Source organism: Pollachius pollachius (genome assembly GCF_949987615.1).
Source record: "Pollachius pollachius genome assembly, chromosome: 2".
In the NCBI taxonomy this organism is placed as follows: Eukaryota; Metazoa; Chordata; class Actinopteri; order Gadiformes; family Gadidae; genus Pollachius; species Pollachius pollachius.
In genome coordinates, this window is record NC_136935.1 from 9,372,569 (window position 1) to 9,393,419 (window position 20,851).

The window sequence follows — 20,851 nt, forward strand, 5'->3', positions numbered from 1 at the left end:
TGTCTGTACCCTATATAAACGTACATGCACATGCATGCACATACACGCCTTTACATGCACACACATGCACACACACGCAGACACACGCACACACACACCCACACACACACACACACACACACACACACACACACACACGCACACACATACGCTCATATGCACTTGAACACACACAAATACGTATGTACACATTCTCACTCACTCACTCACCCTCTCACATACACGTACACATTCTCTCGTTCACTCGTGACACTCACAAAAACACACAGACTTCTGCTTAAAGTGTTGACAGGGGGGCTGTGTCTTAATTGATGTCAGTTGTAGTGCAGATGGCTGCATTAACTCAAGTAATAATAGTAAAAAAAAATTTTTTTTTTTTTTATTTATCCAAGCTGTTGTGTAAGTTTCCAGCTCAACCTCACGCTGTCTGCCATCTCATCCGTCAATCTGATATCACGGCAGCAACACTCGAGTCTCTGCTACCACACTCTATGTTGCTGACCAACGCTATGGGCGATGATGCCCTCCTGAGTTCAGAGCTGTAGACCTATCAGTCTTGAAATAGGTCACCGACCTGATTCCCTGTCATCAAGAGTAATGGTTCTTCTTGGGAAGGGGGGGCAGGGGGCGGGGTAGATTTTATACCTGATTCTATTCTATTAATAACTGTGAGGGGTCCCACATTGACATGGCAACTCTGAATGTACTCCTGGCTGCCCAAAAGACCCATGCATGTCTCGTGAACCTGATTTGATATGGGTCAGGAGGAAAAAGTCATTTTTCGCTCATCAACATTAATGTAAAAAAAGTGCTTTTTTCATCCCTACTAACAACAATTATGAGGAAAATGGTCTTTGATCGCTGTAGTTGCAAAGGCCTACACACATCGTTAACCTGCTGTGTTTAAAAGTTCTTCCTTCTAAAGTGCATGTGTGTGTATGTGTGTTTGTGCGTATGTGTGTGTATGTGTGTGTGTGTGTATGTGTGTGTGTGTGTGTGTGTATGTGTGTGTGTGTGTGTGTGTGTGTGTATGTGTGTGTGTGTGTGTATGTGTGTGTGCGTGTGTGTGTGTATGTTTGTGTGTCGTCGTGTGTGTTTGTGTGCATGTATGCTTGTGTGTCGTCTCCAGGCCTCTCCTACACCTCATCATGCCGGGTGCTCCTGCAGTGGAACAGGAAGTGAGTGTGTGAGCACGCTCCGCTTGGATCCGCTGGGATGAACATGCCACTGCACCAGATCTCTGTCATCCCCCGTGATGTCACCTCCTCCCGGGTCTCCGGCAGCGGGAAGGCCAAGGACAAGGACAAGCAGGTAGGAGCAACCTGTACTCAGCCTCTCTTTACAGCCGTCGCGTGGTAGTCAGGCCACACCTGTGTCTTTCTTTGCTCGAGGTGTTGAGTTGTAGTCAAACCAACCTCAGCCTCTTTTCTCGAGGTATTGAGTTTTTGTCAAACCAAACCTCAATCTCTTTGCCAGAGGTGTTGAGTTGTAGTCAAACCAAACCTCAGTCTGTCTTTGCTAGTGGTTCAGCTGTAGGCAAATCACACACCAAATCGGTTGGTCTTTAAAACCAAACTCTCTTAGGAACGATGATGTGACATGCAACAGGTTGAAGGAATCTCCATGCATGCGCGTAGGGCATTGATTAAAGTACACATAGTGAGTTTGTGATGTATACAGTATATGGGTGTGACTGTGTGTTGCAATGAACCATAGTGTCCCTCAGTTGTTGGACAGCTTTAGATGATTTTGCTGTGATTCCTATTAAGTCCCTTCAACCTTGGACATCATTTTCTTCTGCCTTCCTAGTCTTTCGTTCTATTGGGCACCAAACTCTTACAGCCAAACCACATGAGTTGTAGCAGTGAAAGCCTTCAGTCCTTTGAGTTGTGGTTAAACAGGTTTAGATGATACTCGCGATTCAAAACCTATTAGAGTGATATGCTCAATGTGAACTTGCATAAATGTACACACCGATGAAAGAGCAAAACCATGCATAGTGGTGACGATTTGTAGTCACCGTCCCATACCGCTTTGCCTTGCTCTTCTCAATTTTAGATTTAGGAATAAACAATACCGTAAACTAGACTTGCAACTTTCATTCAGCTCGTACACCTGTCACATCCATCCCGTTTAATTGCACATCAATGCAGGGATTTCTGTCTCAGTATTTACGTTGTCATATTTTTCTTACCCTCATTTGTGGTTGATGTTGTTGATACGTAACGAGCACAGCACACTTCCTGGATGACAGGGATCAGCACACAAATACAGACTTAGCATTATTACGCCTGGGGTGTGAGCTACTCCTTGACAACACCACGACAGTACACACACACATCTACCTGCTCCTCTCACACACATGTTCAAGGTGCGTGTTGTATTGTTGCTTGTTGTATTTTTCCTCTGTGCTGTGCGGTTTACCGTTCAACACTGACACAGTGTTCATCATGATGGTGCGAATTCTCTTGGCAGCCTCGCTGTTGTGCTGTGCCAATCACCTGTTCCAAACTAGAAGACCTGCATGTACCTCAACCGTTGACGCATTACTGAGGCGCCATTTCAACCCTGCACACTGAAATGATTATGCGCAACATTTCCACACTGAAAAATAGAAAGTTAGAAGCTATTAGAAACGTTACAATTTTTTTGCGTGCTACATATTCGAGGCGTCGTCCTTAAATGTCCCGTCTCCAAGGCGTCGCCCGCGTTTGCGTCAAGATGTTTACTTGGTGGGTGAATCAGGTATTTCTTATTAGTCCCGGCTGGCCGGCAGCGGAGGATTTTTTTATTTATTATTAACTCTGGGTCCCATGTGCTTCCCCCCCCCCCCCCCCCCCCCCTCCATCCTATCTGTAGTCCCCCTAGGCTCCGATCGGTCCATGCCTTCCACTTAAGGGCTTTCAGGAGCAGTTGCTTCTCTCCAGCATTCAAGCACTGCACAAACAGAGCCATGTGTTTGGACAATGTGCCTCTGTCACGGCCCCGGGCCCCCGTGCATTTCTCTGTCCCCATCGACTCAGGAACAATAGAGTCAGAGCTCTGAAGTGATGGAACATGGTCAGGTGTTCGTGAGAGACCCTCTTACCCCCCTTCCCCCACTCTTCCACACACTCCGTACTGGGTGAAGGATGTTGGGTCATGTGCCGTAATCACACTTCCATATTTGCCATGTGGGGGATCTTGGTTACTTATGGCCACGCGCATGTCTTACATACACACAATCCTTTATGTAAATGTTTCAGGGTTGGAGGAAAAACATGACATCATAAATACAACACTTATGGACCTGCGTCGTTAAAAAAGATAACGATTCCGGAGAAGATGTGTTCTATATATAACAGACATAAAATGCACAATAACACTACACAAGGGTATGAAGTGTTTAGGGAGTAAAGGCAGGTGATCTTAACTTTGTGGAGAAGGGCCGTGGCACAGTGACAGACAGTGACTGCACAGCTAGTGAATTTTAGATGTATTTTAAGATGCTATCAATTTTATTAATCACAGATGGTACATTTTGATTAATGTGTTCCACTTCTGGCTGCATTAGTGGGATTTTTCCTTTTGGTAATTATTATGGTTTTGATTATGCACTGAAGTATGTACATACACAGCACTGGGACTTTTTGTATTCAACTCATGCGCGATTTTAAAGTATTTTCACAAGTTGTCGCTGTGGTGCGATGTTGGAAGTTGGTGTTTGCTTTCCCATGATATTGTTTTGATTCTTGTGAGACGGGGACTTTGCATAACTCCTTTTCATATCAGGAATAAACGCTAACAGGATTAGGCTTCACAACTCTTGCCACAACTTTGCTAAAGCTGTCCTTGTGATGGTACCGTGGTTTACTCAAGGAACACCAAATCCCCTGAATAGTAAGCTTAGTCAATTCTGTGGAACACATTTGGTCTCCCTCCGGTACTGCGTGTTTCCGTCTCTCCCTCTCTTATCCTCCCATCTTTCCCTTTCTCTATCCCTCTGTCTCTCCCCTGATAGGAATAAATGGCTAAATGACACTGGTTCTTGTTCTCCCCTTTGGTTCCATCAGCAAATTGTCAAAAAGAAAGAGAGGGAAGAGAGAGGTGAAAAAAGGAAGAGCAGGGAAGAGAAACAGTTAGCGGTTACTCTGAATACTGATGAGTCACAGAATTCTCATCCATGTGTTTGTATTTGTGTGTGTGTGTGTGTGTGTGTGTGTGTGTGTGTGTGTGTGTGTGTGTGTGTGTGTGTGTGTGTGTGTGTGTGTGTGTGTGTGTGTGTGTGTGTGTGTGTGTGTGTGTGTGCGTGTGTGTGTGTGTGTGTGTGTGTCTGGGTCTCTGTGTGCGCGTGCGTGTGTGTGTGTGCATGTGTACAGCGCTGGCGCGTGTTCTCAGAGTTTAGTCAGAGCAAAGCCCATCTGGTCCTATTAAGAAACACAACTGGTCTTTAGCACCTCAGAGACATTGAGCCAGGGACAGACGGTGAGAGAGAGCTAGGGACAGAGGGAGAGAGAGCTAGGGACAGAGGGAGAGAGAAAGCTAGGGACAGACGTGAGAGAGAGCTAGGGACAGAGGGAGAGAGAGAGCTAGGGAAAGAAGAAGAGAGAGAGCTAGGGACAGAGGGAGAGAGAGCTAGGGACAGAGGGAGAGAGAGAGCTAGGGACAGAGAGAGAGAGCTAGGGACAGAGGGAGAGAGAGGGCTAGGGACAGAGGGAGAGAGAGAGCCAGGGACAGACGGTGAGAGAGAGCTAGGGACAGAGGGAGAGAGAGAGCTAGGGACAGAGGGAGAGAGAGAGAGCTAGGGACAGAGGGAGAGAGAGGGCTAGGGACAGAGGGAGAGAGAGAGCTAGGGACAGAGGGAGAGAGAGGGCTAGGGACAGAGGGAGAGAGAGAGCTAGGGACAGAGGGAGAGAGAGCTAGGGACAGAGGGAGAGAGAGCTAGATGCAGGGAGAGAGCTACAGACACAGAGCACCTCAGAGAGAGACAGGATAGAGAGGGAGAGAGCTATAGGGCGCTAGAACCAGAGAGAGAGAGAGAGAGAGAGAAAGAGGGGGAGTGAGAGACAGAGAGCTAGAGACATAGAGGGAGGGAGAGACCAAGAGAGATGAAAAGAGAGAGCCAGAGAGAGAGAGACAGCTAAGAACTTCAGTCTACTTAGAATTCTGTGTAGCTCCTCTGCCTCTCTGCTAGTCTCTGGTTTCTCTTTCCTGCGCCTCAACACACCCTTAACACAGCATCCATCTCAACTAACACTCTTTACAACCCCCTCCGATACACCGAAGCCTTCAATGCCTTTGGGTGTACAGGACATATCCTATCCATATTCATATATATTTATATTTAATCATATATATGAATTGCAAAGAAATCAAAGTGAAAACGTATGTTAATCAAAGGATCAAAGGCTTTCTTGACAATCCCCGCTGGCCTCTAAAGTTAGCACGAGCATAAGTCTGGCAGTGTCTGATAAGGCCAGCAGGTATGGTTAGTTTATGCTGCGCAGTACATGTTGGCAGTTGAGAAATGACTCTGCTTCTTTATTCTGGGTGGGACTCCCAGTGGGTGAGGGATCCTCTTGTACATTGTACAATGTACAATGTACACTGATATGTATTCTTTATACTTTATCTTGATGTTTGTTTTCATTATGTCCTCTTACCCAGCATTCGAGTTGAGGGGGGATGGGGGGCTGGCATCCCCCTTTGGAATTAAAATGATCAAAATCATCCCCCTTCTGAAACAGCCATCCCTCCCTTCCCATCCCCTATTATTTTATCAATTAATGTGGAAATATTACTGCTATTTCATTATAGCGGTTTCCTTTTTCAATTCGGCGCAACGTTATTTTTCCCAGGGACAGATTTGACAGCGATACTGCATTCTCGGGCAGTATGCTATTGCGCAGGCACGCTTGCTGCGCGCCTGCGTGCTTGCGCAATAGTGCCTTCACGAGCTCTCATTCCACACCGTACGAGACAGACACTGGTAGCGTGAAGCTGTCTCTGCATCTCGGACATCGCTTCCGCCCCCCCATCGCCTCTGTCCCCTTTTCTCCCTTTCATTCCGACCCGTGAGCAACGCTAGTCTCCCTCCTCTGCCGAATGCATTTATGAAAAAAAAGAATAAGAATCAGTTTTTAAAATCCTTAAATGGGATGCATGCCTCCGAATCGTGTGATGCGTCCGATCAGCTGCGTTTTTGGGGATAAAATAAGAGCAATGACTATTTTATCCCAAAAAATATATAATAATAATAACAATAATAATAATAATAATAATAGTAGTAATAATAATAATAATAATAATAATTATCACACCGTTGGTCTCCCACCATATGCGCTGTCATCAGCACAAATGAGCACCTAAAAGTTCAAATCCACCATCCCCCCTGGCTTTTTTTTACAACTCGACCACTGCTCTTACCAATGCACTGCTGGAGGTTTTTTTTCCATGCATGGATGCAGCATTAAAGTCAAGGGGAAAATGTTTAAATTGTGAGCTTGATAACAGCCAGGGTGTTGCCCAAGGCCAATGAGGGGCAATTCACTAGAGAAAAGGGATAAGAGTAGAAGGACCTCAGGCCTCCACGGAAACAACTAACAAAGAGGATGGCAGTTAGTTAATTTTTTCTAGAAAAATTCTCAAGATAACAATTCTCGTCGCACTTATACTCCCTGCTTCTAAATGAATACCCTTCCACCTGATAGGAGAAGGATTATCCCCCTCCCCCACTCGTTAGTAAGCTGTAAATTACCTGAAAGAACCTAAATCCAACCCTTCTCTCTGATATCGAGCTCACGTCTGCTTGTATCCACATCGCTGCACAAGTAAAATGCATTTTAAATTGTTTATTCAAACCTGAGGCTTCAAAGCACGGGGATCAATATACGGCAACTGTCCAAAGAAGGATTCTATTAGATTGGCCATGGCTGTGCGCTCGCAGCTGGAAATCCCAAGCTAATTACCCAGCATGCCCAATGTAAACGTGTCGCAAAATTCTATGTTGTTAGATAAATTGTTTACAGGGTTTTTGGAGTTGTGTTACTTATGCCACAGTGAATCATTTAGTGCCAGTAACCCTTTTCTTCATGGTCAGAATAGTTTATGAAGAAGTATACAGTCTAATAAGTATAAGGAACTATATGATTAATATACAGTCTTACAGTGCAGACTAATCTGTATCAATATTAAGATATTAATGTGTCTAGGTATCATGTCATGATGACATGATGAAAAGAAATCAAACATATTAATACAGCGTGGATAAAAACAAACACATGCCCACACATCAGGCAATCAGGTTTTGAATATTATTAATACATAAACATCAACCAGATTAATAAAATATGTACTCAAACCCACGCCTACACAATCAAATACACTCACTCATACTGTCACAGACACACACACACACACACGGTAATCCTGTGCAGAGGCTGGGGCCAAACAGGTCTTCTAGCCTGTCTGGAGAGCCTGCGGACAGAAGATAGCACACTTCAGTGAGGCTTTCCACATATTGCCATGCGTGTTTTAAATGGACCGTGTCAGCAGCGCACCATGTTCCTCTAAAGATGGGCCTCTGCTAGAATCACTCGGCCGCAGAATCGTTGAAAATGATGGAGAAAAAAAAGCTGTTTCCAGTGGGGGGAAATTGACACTTGTGTGTCAAAGAGGGATGTTCTATTACTGGGCTTTGATCTTTAGAGAAATTAATTTATTGTCCTTGGGGAGTTGGGGCACTTTTTTTCTCCTGTCTCTCTTTGTTGAATATTTTAATACTAATATTACCTGCAGGTCATCTTACGGCGAAACCATTTTTCTTCCTTTTCTCAAAGTGTGAGTGGGCTACTTTCCATACAGCTAACCCTACCCCTTGCTAGAACTTCCCAGAGTACATTTCTGCTTGCTTTACTTTTTTAACAAGCGGCCATGAGTTGAAATGACGTTAGAAGGAGATGCTATCCTCCAATTAACCTCTGTTCCGGTAACAGCCGCCGCCTCCTTTTGTGGAGCTAATCACATTCACACACACATACACACACACATACACACGCACACACGCACACACGCACACACACACACACACACACACACACACACACACACACACACACACACACACAGACACACACACACACACACACACGCACAGGCGCACACACAGAAGCGCACACACCCACACACACACCCTTCATATTTTTTAATTAACCTCATTAATAGGAAGACGACTCAGTCGCTGAATAAGATGGTTCAATGTGCTCCGCTGCAGGAGCCTTGGAAACAATTTTCTTGCTGAGAATAGACGGAGTGCTTCTCAACATGATCAGCTCATCAGGGTGAAGGGCAGGTTCAGGATGTTAAGCAAATTGACTATTTATCACGATTGTTTCACTCTCAGGCAACTTCCCTTCGGATAATCTGAGTGTGGCCAATGGTCACGCAACGACAAACAAGATGACACACACCAGACAACACAGTAACACGCGGATATGTTCTTTGAGGTGGAAAGAAAACACACACGCACGCACACAAACACACAAACATACACACACATACACACACACACACACACGATGGGTTTAGGCTAAGTAGAACCCTTTGTGTGTGTTTGTGTGCGTGTGTGTGTTTGTGTGTGTGTGAATGTGTGCATGTACGAGTGTGTGCACGTACCCCATGGGTTTGTCGTGCGTATGTGTGCAAGGAAGGAGCCCACAGTGTTTGTTTGTGGGGGGAGAGGGGGGGCTGCAGCAGAACCTACCGTTCATCTGTCATCATTGAGTGGATGCTCTGTCGTCATTAGGTGCTGTTCTCTGCAGGGTTCCTATGGGCGAGACCTGCCTCACGGCTTGTCTGTAGGCCTCAGCCCTAACCGCCTGTGATCTGTTGCTTTGCGCTGCTGACACCCCGGACACTGGCCTTGAGGACTCAGAGCAATGGTACTTGTCTGTTAGCCACACAGACAGGCGCACACACACAGGCACACATGCGCGCACACACACACACACACACACACACACACACACACACACACACAAGTTTGCGCACGCACGCACGCGCACCCACGCCAAACGCACACACGCACGCGTGCGCACATAGGCACACACAGGCAAACACACATACACATGCACGCACAGACATCGCTCTCTCAGGACAAAAAATGACAATTTCTTCCATTTCTAAATTCCCTTGTGGGGAGCTGAACACACACACACACACACACACACACACACACACACACACACACACACACATATACACACACACACACACACAGCCGTCGATTTATTAATCGTATTATTTATACAAAATATCAATAAAGGATATAAACTTTGTCCATATCATCACAAATCAATCATAAAGGCCTTTGTATACATTAAACTTTACATCTAGAGATACCTCCCTTCCTTTCTCTAATTGAAAGGAGTTAAGGTAGTTTGCATTTCTGTTGCTAGTGGAGCCACGAAGTCTGGTACTAAGCTACTGACTGGGGCCTAGCTACTGACTTCTTTGTATTGTAAATTCCTTTAACCGCATTGACGTAGCCATTCTTCTCCATAGTATATTGCAAATTATCATTGTTCCTCCCGCAATGTCCATTCCTAAACTCTCTAAAATGTTTACACCCTCTCACCTATGATTGTTGTTACTGCCCATGATGTCAATGTTTCCCTATAAGAATCATATCCAACCATTGTCTCACAGAATTTATACTTGATAACTTTGCCTCCTATATCTTCCCGTGATCATGCTCTAAAATTAAATCAAATATTTTGCTGTCCAAAGTGCCCTAGGGTTAGTGTGCTAAAAATAAGTTATTCTTCATCACGCACACATGCACGCACGCACAAAACAACACACACACACCAATCCACCCAAAAAGACACACACACACACACACACACACACACACACACACACACGTGGGGATATTCCCAGTTTGCTTCAGATTGAAGCTGTTGTGTAATGCTACCTGATGACAACTTTAACTAGTTCCTTGATGCTAACAGCCGCCTTAATAATGTCTGAAGCCTTCGGGCCCTGCACACGTAAGTCTCACGTCACTCATTATGACAAGAAGATGGTCGCCAGCCGTTGTCATCTGCTCCTATGTGTTTTGTATACCGTGATGATGATGTTATACTAAGCTGTTAATTACAATATGAGGATGGGTGCAGTTTATTATGGTATTACTTTATTTAGTGTGACAGCTGTGGCCAATCTACCTGCAGATCTTGATTTGTTCCTCTCTTTCCCATCCCTACTTCCTCTTCTGCCTCCATTTAGATGTCCTCCTCCAAGTGCTATCCCATGAAAGTTGAGTGTTGTTAATCCTGCCTAATGAAATGAATAGACTGACCAAAATATGAACTCCCTCTTCTGTAGCTGTCTGCCTTTCTCTAGAGATAATCAATGGCTGCTTGTGTAGACTTCAAAGGGAGTATATTATTTTCATATATCTGTGAGAGGTTCTTGCATGGTGGCTGTGTTGTGGTCAAAACAGCGTCTGATCCGAAATGAAGGTTCATCACTGCTGTTAAGAAAGTGTTTAGTAAAGGTGTGTAATGTACAGAGGCGTCTTCCTGCCAAAAACACGCAAAACACTGAACTTTTTAAAGGAGACATATTATGGTGTTTTCCCTTCAAGTAAAAAAAAAAATATAAGTCCCAGAAAACATGTTTTTGAAGCTGTTTGCTGGAAATAGCTTTTAGGAAAAAATCTTGCCTACTGCTATTCCCCTCTGTTTCAGTCCCTTCAGAATGAGCTGTTTCTGGTGTCTGTAGCTTTAATGCAAATGAGCTGCTGCCCATGGACCAATGAGCTGTCAGAGTGAACCACAGCATGAAGGACAATTGATTGTTGCCGTTTGCGGACTCCCGGAGCTCTATATCTATATAATATAATATAATATAGTATAATATAATATAATATAATAATAATAATAATAATAATAATAATAATAATAATAATAATATTATATAATGTATAGGTATTTATATAATATTATATCTAATATCACGGGCAAAAGCTATGTGCGCCTCGGATGATATTATGAATCATAAAGACTGCATCTGACGTCTCTGGTACTTCCACAACAAGTAAAGACTCGTAGTAGCGGTTATCTCAACTATCCGGAGCTGCCGGACTGCCGCCAGAGCTTCGGCGGCAGTCCGGCAGCTCCGCCGGACTCCCTGCCAGGCAGACACATGGCAAACTGACAAATTAGACATCTATTTTTGTATGGAATATCTCTGCACCCAGCGCTCATCCGCTGGTCCACAAAATCTTAGCTATGCTCTGATTGGAGTGGGGTTGGGAAGTGGGAGGTAATATGCCCCCCCCCTTCCTGCGTAGGAGGGGGCGCCGAAACTGACTCGCTCGTTTGGTAAATGTAGGCGGGTTACTTTCAGAAATGCATATGTAACTCAAAAAATCATGTACAGAATTTTTTTCAAAGTTTGTATGCATGTGGAAGCACCAGAGACCCAAAACATAACTCCAAATCCCAGGAATGTGTTTTTTTCATAATATGTCCCCTTTAAGCAACTACAGCGTACAGCTTCACATCGAGGTGTTGCTGCAGTTGTCGTCGGAAAATGTTTTCTTCTTCTACTTGTTGAAGTCTGTGATTCATGGCTCTTTTATTTCTCCCTCACTGAAACCATTTAGATAGCAGTTGGGAGAATAGTTCGGACTATCAAGACTTTTATTAATTAACCCATACCCTTAAGATAACACACATTCTGCACTTAATTTACATTTGCTTGCTCGTTTCTTTATTGTACATAAAAACATTATGTTTATTATTCATTTATTCAATTTTATTTTTGTATAGTATTGTATTGCATTTAGGCAACTAAACACCCACACTTCCCCGCCTGGGGATCGATTAATAGACCTTATTTATCTACATTCCAGTCACATCTTTCAAGCTTCCTCATTATTCATCAGCTATTATTTGATTTGGGTAGGTTATTCGTTGGGCAACCAGGACAGGAATTATTGTGATGGCATTTGGAATGATTGACCTAGCCAGTTTGCTATTAGGGTCAGAGGCAATATTTGAAAACGGAGTTCATTAAATATACTTTTTATTTCCGCTTGAAGACAATGTGAATATAATGAGGGAAAATACTGCAATAACTTCAGGATTGCTACAGTATTTAAACTCTTGGCACATAACCCACTCTGTCCTACTGGGCCTGATAAATGAATGACTTCTTCAGAAAAACATACAGCCATTATAAGTGGATGATGGGCCCTGCCTTTTAAATAAAATTAAATTCAAAGGGGCTGTTCTGATTAAAATCATTTCATTGCCAATGCAAGCGATAAACAAAAAACAATGCAAGTCATATTGAGATTATCATTGCTCTGGTCCCAGAGTTTTTCCTAGGGAATCTATGGTTGAGAACTGCATTGTCATGCCACTTAAGTAAATAGAAGGACGCAGATGAGAACAACAAATGCACCTTGTTCGTTTACATGGCAAGAAAGGCTTTTAAAGCTATAGGACATTTCAACATTGCATCGACGCTCCACAACCGCTTTCATGAGATACAGCTGCTACACTGAATCCTCCGAAAGTCCCGACTTGTCTTGGACATTTCTAGACTACACCTCTCTGCATCTAAATGCTTCTCGGTTATGTCAGCCCCTCTTCTATTTTGATTGATGTGTGTGGGGACCAATGAGCCGATGCCTCCCCAGCATGATGCATGGATTGTGATGGCTTCTCCATTATCCTTTCCCCTGGCCCTCCGTACCACACTGCCAGGGGCGATAGCGTCAGAATCGCTTACTCTGAAAACACACGCACACAAAGGAGCACACACGCCCGTATGCACCCCTATGCACGCTCAACTCACTCTTTGCTAAAGACTACTCACATGTCTTTAGTTCCTGGGCTTTTACGTTCTTTAAGCACTCGGATTCTGGTTATGAGGATGCAAGTGTTGGTAGTGGAAAATCTTAGGCTACTCGGAAAAGATTAGCAAACATTGGCTGTGTCACAGGTAACCAGGGAAACCGCCTCCCAATTATACAGAGCTCATATAAGACAGACTCGCTCTCTTTCTCTCTCTCTCTCTCTCTCTCTCTCTCTCCCTCCCTCTCTCCCTCACATGTAGTCTCATAATCACGTCGTGACTTTGAATGTCATACGTATGATTACACAGGAAAGGCTCCGTTGAACTCCTTTCATAATCTTATGAAAAGACTTCAATAGACAAGATGCAAGGTTTCATTGAAAGTTCATAGTTTCCCTTTTTAACGATAAATGTCTTCCGGTAGCTTTCTCCCGTGCCAGCATCATTTAAACAATCTTTATCTTTAACAAGATTATTATAGAAGAAGAAAACATGTGGATTTGGAAGGATTGGTTACACAGTATTTTAATTGAAGTTGAGCAGAATTCGACTTCAATTGAAATGACACACGAATTAAAACAACTTGTCTCATTCTATTTCACTCTTTGTTGAACAGGTGAATCATATGATTGCATGCATAAGCTCAAATGGTAAAGTTGATTTTAATTTCAATTTAAGTACAAAGGCTTGTTCTCATTTCTTGAGAGCAAGCCTTTGTACTTGAGCTTTTGTAGAACACCAGTTTTCTGGCCAAAGAATAGGATTCCTGTATGAAATAAAGAGCAGATGAAACTCTTTGTATCTACCCATTAAAAAGCCATGTTCCAGGAAAGGTCCCAAGTTTCAAAGAATTGGCTCACCAGACTACTCCCTATTCAATTTACACTTTGAACCATACTATTCAACAGGGCTTAGTTTATTGTGACAGCTGAGCCACTTTTTGACACTTTATCCAAAGCGACTTGATAGATGTCCTCCATAAGCCTGTAGCGATTAGACATATTGCTCAAGGATGTCTGCAGAGACTGAGACATGGCTCCTGCTTGGTTGTACATCCTGACCGCTAGACCCTCTCGCCTGGCTTTATACCATTATATAACATTGTAGTTGTGCTTTTCACCAACTCATCTTATTTACCAAAGGGGAGCTTGGTACACACAAGGCAAGGAAGGAGAGAGTCAGAGTAAAAGATAAACTGATAAACTTAAAATTAGCGTGTTCGCATAAGCAGGCGAATTGCTGTTGATCGTGCCGATATCTACAGGGTACTATGTATTCACTGAGATTGGTGGGCTGTTCATTTACTGAAGAGTTGTGGTGAGAAGAGACTCAGTCCATTGCAGACAGCAGTGCATTGGGAGGCATGTGGGGAGAGTTTGACAAGTTCGACTGAGTATCGCTCACACACTGCGGCAATGGATGCCCAATGCTGTGCTTTGATTTGGTCAGAGAAGGCAGGGAGGGGAGGGTGGAGAGGAGAGAGGAGGGTAGGGAAGGGTGATAGGGGGGAGAAGGCAGTGAGTCGAGGTAGGAGAGGAGGGAGCAGTGGAGGGAAGAGAGTAGGGGAGGAAAGGGTGATAGGGGAGTAGGGAGAAGAGGAGGGAGGTTGGGAAGGAGGAGAGGAGGGGAGAAGGAGAGGAGGAGGGTAAGAGTGAGTGACTCCAGAAGCCAAAAGATGTCAGAAGGATAATATCCCCATCTGCTCCCTCTGTCAGCCCTGATTTCCACCTGCTGCCTGATGGGAATCACTGCACACACAGCTGATGTTAGCTTGAGCTGCTGGTGCCAAACCAGACCCGGTGTGCCAGGAAGACCAGAAGTAGAATTATAATGAGTTACACAGTTGGCGTTTGAAATAGGAACCAAAAATAAGGGGGCCTTTAGGGACAGAAGTGCAGTGTAACGAAACATGAGGAGAGAGAGAGTCGAGGGGATGGGCTGAAAGATGGGTGAAGTTGGGATTGCAATCATTTGAGTTCTGGTCTCTCTGTGCTTCTGTATGTGTTTTTGTTTGCCTACAAAAAAACAGCTGTATCTTTAGCTTCCTATCTGCCTCTACCTACATCTCGCCTCATAACCTGCGGCGCCGGAAAATATTTCTGTGGATCTTACCCCCTGTTACGGATGGCGTTGTAGGTTTTAACAACAACCTCAGGGCACAGAGAATCAATGAAATGTCCACAACCATGTAGCAAAGGAAAATCTGAGTGGGACAACACTGACCATGTATAATGTGCACATCGCTCTAACGCAGCCTCTTCCATGTGCATCCCATCTCCTCCTGTAATGTACAGATACAGATCTGGTTCAAGGGCTATGGCTTTTTCTTTTCATCTTGGTTTCTATCTCTTTCCACGGCTCTTCACCAGTTGTGGCCTCAGGCTATTGTTGAGGAGATTGTACTCCATGACGTGAGTTTCAGAAAGCACGAGGAGCAGATGTAGGGAGAATACAGCCAGGAGACGCAAGCTCATGGTCAGGTGGTCAGGTGGTTGGGTCACGGTTCGGCAAGGAGGAACACGGATCAGAGATGGACCAGATATGTTCTTGGATTGTTGCTGGATGTTTCTTTGGGGAGGTTCAGCTGCACGGATCAGGACAGAACAGCCTTCTTGTATATATATATATATATATATATATATATATATATATATATATATATATAATACATCTTTTTTTCTTCTATTATTCTTATTATCATTATTCTTAATAAGCATGTCATTAGTAACATATTAAGTCTAAAATAAGGCTAGATGTTGGGCGTGGGGAGGGGGGTCTTATGCCTCGCTTGCCTTGGTTGATCTCTGGTAAGAGCCAAAAAGAAATTGTGAATCTAAACTCGCAAACTTCAAAGAGTGCCTTCAGAAGGCCGGTACGTAATTTCCCCGACAGCCCGGTTCAGATGGTGTGCACTCTACCTCAGTGAAAACGAGGTTATGAAGCAGAGGCTGCAGAAGCAGTCACGGCCAGAGCAGCAGGGGGCAGCAAACCTGGTGTCTCATCCTAGAATTAGCATCCTCTGTCTGGCTCTCGGCCTGTCCCCTAGGGCCCGGGATGCTCTGTAGACTTAGAGATGACTGACCTTCCCATGCGCTGTTAGACGCGCAATAGCCTTTTGGTGTGGACTTGAAAAGAAACCAAAGTTTCTAGACAACACAGTTGGTGGTAAGCAACCCCCCCACCCCACTGTGAGGACAGCTTTAGAGATGAATGGATGAATGGAGCTTGCGGCCTGATTAACACATATGGCTGTGCAGCTTATACCAGAGGCATGAAAGTAAATTGGCCATCCACAGTCGGCTAAATGGATAAATTCAATCATGAGAAAATTACTTCGTAGCATTAGCGTCGTCCAACATGAATAATTGTCTTTTTTTTTACCAATACAACAAAACATTTTGTTATTGTTCCTGATGGGATGCACTTTAATGTTGATGTTATTACCTTAAATCGGTGGCAAGCGTCCTTCACCCCAGCTCTTGCTTTCTCTCCACGGTGTCCCTCCATAGCACATCCAGACCCCCTCTCCACCATAGCATATAGAGAATGATCGATGGCAGGCGCGGCCTCTCCTCTGTCAGCGCTGTAGAGACAAGAGGCCACTGCAAAACACTGCAGTTTGCCGCTTCATATCAGTTATCTGCAAAATTGCCTTCATTATGTTGCGACACGATGCAATAAAGTGGAAGAATTTGGACAAGGGGGTAATCTTCAAATCTATTGTTCAGTTCTATTGATCTGTTGCTGAAAGCTGGGTTTATTTGGTTTCTGCCTCCAGATTTGAACAGTTTACTGAGTCTTTGAAAAGACCTTGAATTCGCAAGTTTTTTGTTTGCGATTCCTTTCTGAAGCTTTTTCAGGACACTGACTATATGATTTATGTTTTGCCCATTTTGCCCTCTTTCACGAAATATTTTCTGCTTCAATGATATATTATTTAACATCATAATCAAGCAGCCAGAGAGATAATCAGCCTTTATCTGTGACTGGCTACTGTTTTGGCTTTAATCGCTGAAACTAAAATGACCTATAATGGAGATTAGGGCTCTGAGTTGACAGGCAGTTGGCAAAAAGCAGTTTTCTTTAGCTCACTGTTCAATGCACTTGGGATACAAAGATCTGTTCTTCCAGGGTTTCTAAACTGCAGTAGTTCCCGTACTTTGTATCAAAAGTACTGATGCTATGTATAGGGTTTGTACATCAGAATGCATGCAAACACAACAATGTAGCCCAATAATGATGAATCATATCATGATTAAATACAAAAATTCAAAAAAAAAAACATTTCTTCTAAGTTAGTAGTAATGTTAGTTATTATGTTAGTAGACTAACAAACATAGACTAACCCTTTCATTTACTGTACGTAGTAAATCAACTGGAGATACTATTAACCTCTCTATGCATTGTACCAACTCTCCTGTTGAGTGATTGGCAGTGCAACTTATAACTGAAAAACCGTGCTCTCATAAGACACTGAGTGAATTATTCATGCTCTGCTGATTATTGTCAGGTGTCTGTGTGTGTTGTTCGTGTGTGTGTTTGTGTGTGTGTGTGTGTGTGTCTGCGGTGAGTGCATGGCGAAGAAGAGAGGAGGCTGGTGGCCAGCAGCTCTCCCCCCCGGGGTCTGTTGTGTCTGTTGGCCCCCCCTGTGCCAGGCCTCCCCTCCTGCAGAGCGGCAGAACGAGAGCCACATAGGAGGGGATCACAACCAGAGAGCTCTGGAGAGGAGAGGCCAACTTACTCACAACTTTGGATTCTGATTGCCTCTTCAGAACGTGATGATTTCATTCTTAGACTGTGTGTGTGTGTGTGTGTGTGTGTGTGTGTGTGTCTTTCTATGTGTGGGTTCATTATTATCAGTTTGTGTCTGTCTATCTGTCTAACTGTGTGTCTGCCTTTTAGTGTGTGTGTGTGTGTGTGTGTGTGTGTGTGTGTGTGTGTGTGTGTGTGTGTATATGTGTGGGTATGTATGAGTAATGAAGAAGAGGATTTCATGTGAGGTATTTTCTGTGTTTCAGTCTTTCTGTCTATCTCTCTATCTGTCTGTCAGTCACAATGAGGGTTGGTTCTGTAACCATGACGTCGTGGTCTCTCCAGTACCCTTGTGATGCCCCCCCCCTTCTGGTGGAACCATCTGCTTTCCAGCAGGTGGTGATTGATGAGGTCATTACAAGGCAGATCACCGGGCAAACAAATGATGCAGGTGGATATGGAGAGAGCACCCCTGTAGTTAGGTAGAGGGACGACAAAGGGTTACAGGAGATTGGATTAGATTGCAGAATTGAATTGTCCATCAACTGCGACAAACTGTCTGTTATGTTTGAAAGGCCACGCCTCCGACCAATCAAACAGAACCACCCAATTAGCTAAACCAATCACCACTACAACCAAAGAAACATGAAAAGAGGACGGGACATTAGCACAACCAACTCAAAAAATACAGTCTATAAACAGCATGCAAATAGTTGGTATGCAAACAGTATGTAAACGATTGTTTTCTAAACAGCATGTGTACAGTTGCTATGTAAACAGCAGGACTCATGGAACAGACCTGCTTATTTCAGCGTTGAAAGCATTATTCAGCTTCATTACATTCACATTTACATTTAGGGTATTTAGCAGACGCTTTTATCCAAAGCGACTTACAATAAGTGCATTTGTTACAATAAGTACATTTGTCATAAGAAGTGAAACAATATATCGCTGTCGGTACAGTAAAGATGTTCACAGAACCAAGTGCAAGTATTACAATCGCTAGGCTAACCCATTCCCCGTGTAAAGCAATGATAGCAGCTACTGTAGATGCTACACAATTAAGTACCTTGAATAAGTGCAATGTACAACTGCCAGGACGTACAACATTCAATGGTGGCTGTGCATTGGTTTCTATGCAGAGTCGAGGTGAACTCTGAACAGGTGAGTTTTGAGTCTTTTACGGAAGCTGGTGAGCGACTCTGCGATCCTGACATCGGTAGGGAGCTCGTTCCACCACTGAGGTCCCAAAACAGAGAAAAGTTGTGACTTCGCTGATCGACCTTTGCTTGCTCTTAGCGATGGCGGTACCAGATGTCCAGCTGAGGTAGTTGAGCGGAGGGATAGAGCTGGGGTGTGTGGCTTTACTAATGCTTGGAGGTAGGCAGGGGCAGTTCCATCGACTGCCTTGTATGCCAGTACCATCATCTTGAATCTGATGCGAGCTATTACAGGGAGCCAGTGGAGGTCTCGGAAGAGGGGGGTTACATGTGAAGCTTCATCTGAGGTTTTCATATTTATCTGCCTGAGAGAACACTGCGCTCCTATTGGTCCATTACCAAAAGGGAACACAGTGTAATGTAAGGGGCATGATGTTCCCAATATTCTTTTGGTTGTCCTACGCTCTGTTACTAAGCAGGATTAATAATAACAACGACAGTTTCCCAAAGCGAATATCAGTGGGATCACGGATTCATTATCGCCCTGAGACCATGTTGCCTGAGTGTAGGTGTGGGTGCCTCATTGCAACATCCTAACAAGCTGGATCACATGCACACACACACACATAAACACACAAACACACAGACACAGACACACGCACGCACACACACGCACACACACACACACACACACACACACACACACACACACACACACACACACACACACACACACACACACACGCACACATGCACCCACACACACAGGAGATATCATTAATTGAGAGGCATAGTGTCATATTTTTCCAGCACTCAGGAGTACTCAAGCTTCTCATGCCCACTCTGCTCAGTGTCTAATTGGGGTTCCCTGGCGCCTGCCAACATCTTCCGCCATCCCCCTGCTTCTCCTCAGCCCTCGTGTGCAGAGCAGATACTTGTCTCGTTTAGAAGGTCATCGCCGCCATTAAGCACTCGTTTTCACATCACTAATGCGAGCGCCGAGGTCTACACAGCCATCGTCTACACAGCCATCGTCAGTTGAATCATTCAAGGATTTAAAAAAAACCTCTGGTTTTAGAGGAAGGCTTGTCTGTCCCGAACCGGCCCCTCCCTCTACCAGCGTCGTCTGGGTGAAACGCGCGCCGTCATGCATGTGTCACTGGTGTCTTTAGGCATTTGTCCGCTCTCGCTCATCATTTTGTGACAGTTTTCTGCCCCATGCTCGACTTCCCGACACTAGTGATGACTCAGCTTGATACGTTTTCGTGTGAGATGCACCTCGATAGACGAAGACGAGGCCGGTCCATGTGGCTGCTGGTTCCATACACATGTCTGTCTGTACAAGGCTGTGCGTTAGTTAGAGTGAGAGATAGCCTTTGAATGTGATTAATAACACTCCCAGGGAGTGTTATTGATAGGTGTGATGAGTCAGGATGACCGGTGGATGTGATCCGTGGTGAACGTGATCAGTTGCTGATGTGGGCCGTGGTGGATGTGATCCCCGTGGTGGACGTGATCAGTAGCTTGTGTGATCGGTGATTGTGGTTCGTGTTACATTTTGTTCGGTGATGTAGGAAGAATCAACCACAATCCCGAGACCCAAGTGGATGGAAACGCCCCCCCGAATAAAACGTTTGTTCACTCCACGTCAAGCCGACAGACAAGCTTATACACACTCAGCATGGGTCCACCACACACCTCCGACACCAACCGAGAGAGAGAGAGGCAGAGGGAGATAGAGAAAGAAAGCTATTTAGCCTGGCACAATCAATACAATAACTAGAGCATAGTACTACTGGAGGCCCTGTGACGGGAGGCTTATTGACAGTGTTGTGCGCGAGTACATGCCCTGACCTGATCATCGGGCTCTGGTGAAAGCATCCTATACAATGTGGGATATTTTAAATAGATTCATAAAGAAAAGAAGCTTTGTGTGTCAGTGATGTCATCACACTTCTGTATGTTCCACTCCAACCCTTGTACTTTATTTAAGGCATATTTGAATAAACCATCCAGCAGTCAGGCAAGCTGTAGACTGTTGGCTTTATCAGTAGGCATGGCTGTGTTTGAATACGAACTAAAAGGGCTAT

At 44.4% G+C, this 20,851-nt stretch overlaps 1 protein-coding gene across 2 annotated transcripts in view; it reads left to right on the plus strand.

The window, feature by feature from the left end:
* Positions 1-1,215: 1,215 nt before the first annotated feature.
* marchf8 (membrane-associated ring finger (C3HC4) 8) overlaps positions 1,216-20,851 on the plus strand; it is a gene marked incomplete at its 5' end in the record, with an annotated part of 53,655 nt that continues 34,019 nt past the window's right edge. For both annotated transcript variants that reach the window (XM_079729161.1, XM_079729163.1), the window contains one exon: positions 1,216-1,311. In XM_079729161.1, the coding sequence (XP_079585287.1) occupies positions 1,216-1,311 (96 nt within the window). The remainder of the gene's footprint in view (positions 1,312-20,851) is intronic.